This window comes from Pelophylax lessonae (assembly GCF_965119305.1).
Source record: "Pelophylax lessonae genome assembly, chromosome: 9".
Lineage (NCBI taxonomy): Eukaryota > Metazoa > Chordata > Amphibia > Anura > Ranidae > Pelophylax > Pelophylax lessonae.
Genome location: NC_138776.1, coordinates 66151583 through 66159639, shown reverse-complemented (window position 1 = coordinate 66159639; position 8057 = coordinate 66151583). Strand labels below are relative to the sequence as shown.

Genomic DNA, 8057 nt, shown 5'->3' with positions numbered 1-8057 from the left:
ACTCCAGTGGGTTGCATACCCTCTATGGTTTATCTGCTGGAACATTTCTCAGATAAACTATGAAGACAAAATCATGTGTATCCACAGAAATCAGAGGTATATCTCGTTAAATACTGCCCTTCAGTGCTTTTTTTTGGATAGTATATGGTCTAGATCTATTGATCATAGCATGTTTTTTTTTTTATAAAAAAAAGGCACAACAGTTCAATAAAGGAAGCTGTGTGTTTTTAGGTCCATCACACTTCAGCTTTCGGATTATACAGCATGGGACCGGTGTGGAGAGAGCCCATCAGAGAAGGGCACAGGCTGTTCTGACTGGTTGGATAACAGTGAGGTAGGAAGTTGGCTTCTCCAATTTGTCCCGAGTCGTTACCAATGGAGTAAGGGGCCAGTCCAGCAAAACAGCACTTGGTGGGTGAGAATTCCCCAGAGATCTTCAAAGAGGGGTGACTACCCATCATTGCATTCATGGCAGATGAGAAGCTGGTGAGACACGGGCTTGTGTCCAAAGGTGGGGAGGACTCAGGAGAAGACTTGACCTTATGATCTTTATTTTCCTCGAGGCTGTCTGACCTCTGGGATTTTGGACTATTCTTGCTGTCCAACTTTACAGAGAGTTCTGTCACGTGACCAGCAGTTTCTTTGCTCTTCTTTTTCTTCTTTCGCCTGAAGGTTCCATTATCGAACATCTTCTCAGTGTTTGGATCCAGCATCCAGTAACAGCCCTTCCCTGTTGACAGATTTATTTAGAAATATATGAAAAAAGCCTTTTCAAGATGGAGTAGATGTTTTAAGGTTGAATACGTTTGCAAACTAGCTATGCCTACAAGATCATATTTTCTCCCTCCAGGAGGATGACCATATAATTAGTATCCTTGATGAATTACTACAGAGATAAGTCATAAAAGGGTACACTTATGGCCTGACCCAGAGAGAACAGAGGTATAGTGCACGAATAAAACCAAATTGGTTGTGTTTTTTTTTTTTTTTTAAGAGAATACTACACTTAAGTTTAAGCCAGGAATTTCATTTTTATGCAATACATTTTCAGTCCCAGCACAATACTACCACTATGGCCTGAAACAATATGCAACTAAAGAGCGTTGCGCTCTTTCCAAGGATGGGGACTTTACCATAGCAGTCTGACACCACTCTCCACCTTCTCTACCTTGTCATAACTACAGTGCTGCAATAAAGACCACTCATAACCACCACCCCCCCCCCCCCCCCCCACCAATTGCAGCTCTGTAACCCTAACTCAGCAGGAAGCACATTACACCACTAAAAGACCACCACTTCCACACAGCAGTGTGGTTTAGCTCCTGGTGGCCAGATATTTGTGCTGGGGTAGTATTAAATACATTTTGAACCAAACCAGATTATCTTTATATTGCGTTCGAGGAAACTACAAGTTGGCTTTAAAGTACAACTCCAGCAAAAACTATCCTCACCATCTGTGGTCTGTTCAGATGACTTGACTTCCTAGTCTGGTGGCTATACAAGAAGTTAGGGTGGGGGGACCCTTTGTCCTGCATGCAGGTTTCAGATCAGGGATGCAAAAGTTACTGAAGCCAGAAAGCCAGGCAACTAGCATTTTCAGGAGCGCACACACACATGTGCATACACAAAGTATCCTGGCCACCCCACTGGACCCACAATGCCCTGTGCTGCGGGTGAAAAGGTCCACTGACCATAAAGCGTAGCCCCACAGGGAGATCCATCATAATTCTTGAAATGGAGAGCACCCATTGGTCAGCACATCCACATACTGACCAACGAGAGGCGCACCTGAGGTCTCTCCTTCTGGTAAGGTGTCCCAGAGGTAAGAAGGCCTTCTTATATCTCAGTGCATTAATACTGCCATTTTGAGCATTATGATGGATATTGCAGAGTCTGCTACACCAGCAGAAGACTTCTCAGCAAAATAAAGGAGACATATGATGGATGGGGAAGTTTGCTTTGAATATTAAAAATGAATTAGTATTTTTGGCACTTAAAGCATAACCTACACTGCATCTAAGGCCCCTTTCACACTTATGCGACGCAATTTTACGGCGCGACTTTGAAACGATTTTGAAAGCAATGGCTATGGCTCAAAATGCAATCAAATCATGGCAAAGTAGTGCAGGAACTACTTTGAAGTTGGTGCGACTTCAAAACGCACTGATATGAATGGGGCTCATTGAAAATAATGGAAAACGACTTGTCATGCGATTTTGCGGTCCAAAATCACGGGACAAGTCGCACTAATGTGAAAGGGGCCTAAGTAAGGGGACCCACAAGACCTAAAACCCATGTTTAAAAAAATAAATAAAAAATGATATAACTTTTTTTTTTTTTTGCATGCAGTCAGTTCCTGTGTGTTCCAGGAAAAAAAAAGTCGAACTTGCTGCATTTTTCTGCACTGAGCTATCCTGCAAATGTGGTAAAGCGCACTGGAGCACACATGTCCTTATTTAACTACTTGCTGACCACCCTATAGCAGTTTTATATGCATGAGATTGAGCTCTTCCAGGTAGCAGGTGCAAATGCGCACTACTGGAGGCTCACTCCCGCTGCGATTATACCCAGCAGGAGCCGCGGACTTGATGCCCACCGGCACCCGCCGATCATCCTGCAGACACACAGAATGGAGGTCTGCCTATGCAAACCAGGCATATAGCTGTTCTGACAGAAGGGAAAGCATGGATCTAGTTTCTCTGCAAAGCAGGGACATGGAGCCATGTCTTTCCCTAGAAAAGCCCCTCCCACACTGTACTAAAACACCTGGCTAGGCACACATTAACCCTTGCTTGCCCCTGATAACCCCCCCCCCCTTCCCAGCCAGTGTCATTAGTGCAGTGACTAGTGAGAGAGATTATTATAATCTATCACACACCTCTCTCTATCTCCTGCTGGGTATAATCGCAGCGGCAGTGAGCCTCCAGTAGTGCGCATTTGCACCTGCTACCTGGAAGAGTTCAATCTCATGCATATAAAACTGCTATAGGGTGGTCGGGGGGGAGAAGAGACATCACTAGAAACATATGAAGTTGGAGCATGCCAGACACTTCAATTAATATAAATTGTGCTATATATAAAAATTCACAGCAAAAAAAAAAAAAAAAAAAATTATATATATATATATATATATATATATATATATATATATATATATATATATATATATATATATATATATATATATATATATATCTTTTTATTGTAGCTTTTTTTTTTTTTACCTGGATCATGTTCTTCCCTGGCAACCTTCTTGAAGCAGTCATTGAGGGACAGGTTGTGTCTGATGGAGTTCTGCCAGCCAGTTTTGGTCTTCCTGTAGTAAGGAAAGTTATCAGCCACAAAGGTGTAAATCTGGCTGAGGGTGAGCTTCTTGTTGGGGCTGTTCTCGATGGCCAAGGCGATGAGGGCAGAGTAGGAGTAGGGTGGTCTCACCATCTGGAATAGCTCCTCCTGGGAGGGGAAGGATCGCCATGGCAGCTCTGATGGACCATACCCAGGAGGAACTACCACCTTCTGAGCCTGGCTGCCCCCATAGCCAGAAGATCCCCTTCTATTCAGGTAAGGAGAGGGGCGGACACTGGACCCGTTCAGCCACCAGTATGGGCTGCCATTTGAAGCTGGGTAGTCACTGATGCCACCGTATCCTGGCGTGTGGATTTCAGTCTTCGGGGGCTGGTAGAGGCTCTGCGGAGGGTAGAGGTGGTTGAAGTTGTCAGGATAGAGTGCATTGTCCAGGTGATAGGGGTATCCTGGCTGGGGGGGAGAGGAGTGCTGACCGTACATGTTCATACTGACTCCTCCACTAAAGTGCTGCTGAGTATAGAGAGAGGAGAGGAGCCGCCAACTAAGGCTGAGTGCTGGGAGGACTTTATTATACACAGCTGGCTGTCTATGTGCAATCAATGCATGAGAAGCTGAAACTCATTGTAGTAATGAGAAGACCCCCCCCCCCCCCCCCCCCCATCCTTCATCCACCCATCACCCGCCCCCACCATGACACTTCGAGGAGACTCCGACTTACGCTCCGGTAAATGGAACTGCAAACTTCACTTCACTAGAAAGTAATACAAAGTCTGAAAGTCCTCTGATCACAGGGGAGGGGGTAGAGTGATAAATGTCTAGGTGTCCAGTATACAGACTGCACATTGTAAGGTATCTATATACAGGGTGAAGACTGCAGATTGTCATATATTGTATCCTTATACTGTGTATCTGTAGCTTGTGTTGTGTATGTATAGTACAGATTGCATCATTTGAGATATACAGTGTACAGAGCTCGTATTATATCTATACAGTGTGTGGACTGCAGCTTGTAATTATATATATATATATATATATATATATATATATTACAGACTGCATATATATTGTATCCTTATACAGTGTATCTGTAGCTTGTGATATATAGTGTACAGACTGCATCCTTTGAGTAATACAGTGTACAGACTGGAGCTTGTAATATATATATATATATATATAATGTGCAGACTGGAGCCTGCAATATATCTATATACAGTATACGGGCTGGAGCTTGTAATCTATATACAGTATACACACTGGAACTCTGATATATATTTATAAGTGTATATATATATATATATATATGTGCAGACTGGAGCTTGCAATATATCTATATACAGTATACGGGCTGGAGCTTGTAATCTATATACAGTATACAGACTGGAGCTTGTAATATATCTATTTACAGTATACAGACTGGAGCTTGTATCTATATACTTGTAATATGCTGTGTGCAGATATGATATCCATGTAGGATAATATGCATTGTGCATACTGAAGTTTGTAATACAGGAGAGCTCAACCTGTGGCCCATGAAGCTCTCTGATGTGGCACTCAACCTCAAACCAGAAAAAAGCACATGTCCATGCTCTGGGATGGTGGGTCAGCAAACCCAGCTTGCGATGAAAGGGTTGCCAACCCATCATCCTTGAGCGTCAGAGCGCATGGAGCTGATTCCAGGCAGAGTGATACTAAGTGCACTAAGCCTCGGACCTTTCTAGCAGCCGATGCCAGCAGAAGCTGGAAGAGGAACAGGTCAGTGTATAAAATATCACATACATTGCACTTTTGCAATAGGCATTTTAGCACTTATAAGTGCCTGTTCACATTGGTGCAATGCCAGAACCCTGCAAATCAACTGCGGTTTCCTGCGTTGCACCCGACTCGCATGCAGTTCACACCGCCATATGCAAACTGCTGGAAGTGTCAGAGCAAAGCTAACGACACCCCAAGAACAGTTTGCATATCGCAGTGCGAACTGTCAGTTTGGACAGGAATCGGATCACATAGGTGTGAACACCCATGCAATCTGATTTTGGTGCGGACCAAAAAAAGGGTCCTGCGGGACTTTGGTCCGAATGCGATGCAAATTCAGCCATGCAATCTGTATGGCTGAATTTGCATTGCACAGACCTCACATGTGATTTGCATAGCAGTGCGGTGCGAATCACATGCAATGTCTCACTAGGCAGAAAAAGAATCTGGCTACGCCCATGGGCAGTCCAAGAGGGTATACTCCCTCTCCCTGCTATAGTTTTTTTCTGCCTAGTCAGTAGTAAGGATCTAGTTCCTTGCTGGGATCTCTGGTCCTGGCAATTTTTTTTAGATAGAACATTTTTTTTCTCCTGGTTTTTTACCAGGAGACTGAGTGGACTGAGTGACAGGCTGGATAATCTAGATCCAGTGGTCACCCCAGTCTGGCCAGCGGTTGCACTTAGACCGCAGCTTCATGCTATGTCAGCCGCAACATAGCCCCACTAGATGGGGGCTGGCCTGAGAGTTAAACGCCTCAGGAGGCATACGACTGGGTCTAGGCTTGAATTGCAGCGTTCCTCCTGGCTGACAGCCCCCCATTTCGATGCCAAGGGAATCTGTCTGGAGCAATGCCCGTCTGGTTCCTGGTATGGTGTGTAGCTGTCCCCCCTCTCCCCCTTGAGGGTTTTGGGGTAGACGTGGGCCCCTCCTTGGGATGGTCGGACCCCTGGGTTCCCCTTCTTTCCGTCAGGCACCCCCCCTTCATCTGTCTCCCATCCTACCGCCCCCCCTCCACTTATGCTGGGGCTGTGAGTGTGGTCTGGTCCACCTCCTGGGGTGGGGGCAGGGTGGTGTGCTGGCGATAGGGGCCGGATGATCGGCGGTGCGGGGGCGGGGGGTTTACCTGGTAGGGGACGTCTGCCAGGACCCCCTGTCCTGCCTGGATCTGTCCTTGAGGCCTAGGGATCCCTGGGAGCCTTGTGGTGCCATGTGGGGCTGCCATTTTGCTGTAGCCTGTGTGTTTCAATGCATGGTGGCCAAGTTTGTGTAGTCCGGTGGCCATTTTGCAGTGCTTTGCCATGACAGTGGAGCCCTGTGGGCAGCGATTTCGGCATTGGGAGCCCCTCCTCATCCCCTGGTGCTGACTCTTGGTTCTTTCCCCTTTCTGATTGCCGCATGTGAAGTGCAGACTATCTTTTCCCTTTCTGATTGCCGCACGTGGAGTTCAGACTATCCTGGTGGCTGCAGGTGCCTGTTTCTGCTGGGAGGTGAGTCTGGTGGGGTTTTCTCCCTCTCTGCTGAGGATCGCTTGTGCCTGTTGCTGCCAGTGGGGGTTGTCCCTTTGCAGTGTTTTACACTTTTTGTGGGATCCCCCTGGTGACTCATGGAGTCTTTGGAGCACATCTCCCCACCTGACTCCCTCTCTGAGGCTGCGGGGCCCTCCGGGTCCCAACTTTCCATCAATGCACTGGCGGCGGTCCTGAAGTCCTTTGTGTCCTGGGTGGAGGTGGTTTTCAGGTAACAGGCCAGCAAAAAGCACCCTCCCCTGCCTTCTCCTGCCTCATCTGTCTCATCAGATCCTGAACCTGATTCGGCCGCCGCTGACGATGGTCGTCCTGCTGGGTCTGTGACCACGCGCCCGGAATCCTCGCATAGTGAGGATGATTCCTCCACATCTGCAACTGCTCACAAAAAGGCGCTGGTTGAAGCACTGATTGTATCTGTTTGTGAGACCTTGTGCAGGAGGCGCAGATTCCCTTTGGCACTCACAAGCCATCCAGAGCAGCAAAGGTTTTTCCTTTCCCCGCCTATTTTGACAAAATTGTCGCTAAAGAGTGGGGACGACCAAAGCATCCCCTTAGGGCCCCTAAGCAATTTTCAAGGAGCTACCCTTATGAGGAGTCTCTTATTAGTAAGTGGTTATTCCACCGGTGGTGGACCCTCTGATTTCCATGATTCTGGTTGAAGAGTCCCCGGCCTCTAAGGATCCGGCTGACAGGAAGGCGGAGGCTGTGGCCCACAATATGTACACTCTGGCTAGTTCGGCACCGGTATTCACCATTGCCCTGGTGTCGCAAACTCTGACCGAGTGAGCTAAGCTATTACGCCGTGACCTGGAGGGAGAACAGCGCCCACCCCCCCCCCCGCCCCGGCTCTCTGTTTTGGCAGTGGTCCTTCAGCGTGTCTTTTGGCTTAAATGCTGGTCTGTTGACCAGACTTCTAAAAAGGCCTTGACTGATGTCCCCTTTCAAGGGGATCGCCTGTTTGGGGCTACCCTGGATAACATAATTAAAGGTCTCACAGGGGGAAAGTGTACTTTTCTTCACCAGGCTATTAAGGGCAAGGAACCTCTTCGTAGATGTGGGCCCTCCTCCTCGGCTCATAGGAAGTTTTTGTTTTGTCCTTTAGGGTCGACTGACAAGGGCTGAAAGCCTTTCATGGTCTCCTCTGTAGGATAAAAATGAACTTGGTCTGGCAAGCCAAGAGCGGGCTTCTCCAGAACCATGGACAAGGCTCCATCAGCATGAAGGTGCGTCCTCCCCCATATCAAGGGTGAGGAGACATCTTTGCTGGTTTCCGAACCCGTGGATTTCTTTGGTAAAAGACAAGTGGGTCCACAAAGTTATTGAGTCCGGCTACAAGATCGAGTTTCACTCTTGTCCCCCAGAAAGGTTCTCTCCTTCCAACTTGCGCCTGTCCCTGGACCGCTTACAGCAGTGGTCCTCAACTCTGGTCCTCGGGGCCCACTAACAGGCCAGGTTTGCAAGATAACTAAATTA

The 8057-nt window shown here is 47.3% G+C and overlaps 1 protein-coding gene across 1 annotated transcript; it reads right to left on the bottom strand.

The window, feature by feature from the left end:
* Positions 1–236: 236 nt before the first annotated feature.
* FOXI2 (forkhead box I2) lies at positions 237–3786 on the bottom strand (the record flags this gene model as incomplete). The annotated part of the gene is made up of 2 exons (XM_082268848.1): positions 237–730; positions 3225–3786. 2 exons carry the CDS (start codon positions 3784–3786, stop codon positions 237–239), a joined length of 1056 nt encoding a protein of 351 aa, XP_082124974.1.
* Between the last annotated feature and the right edge of the window lie 4271 nt (positions 3787–8057).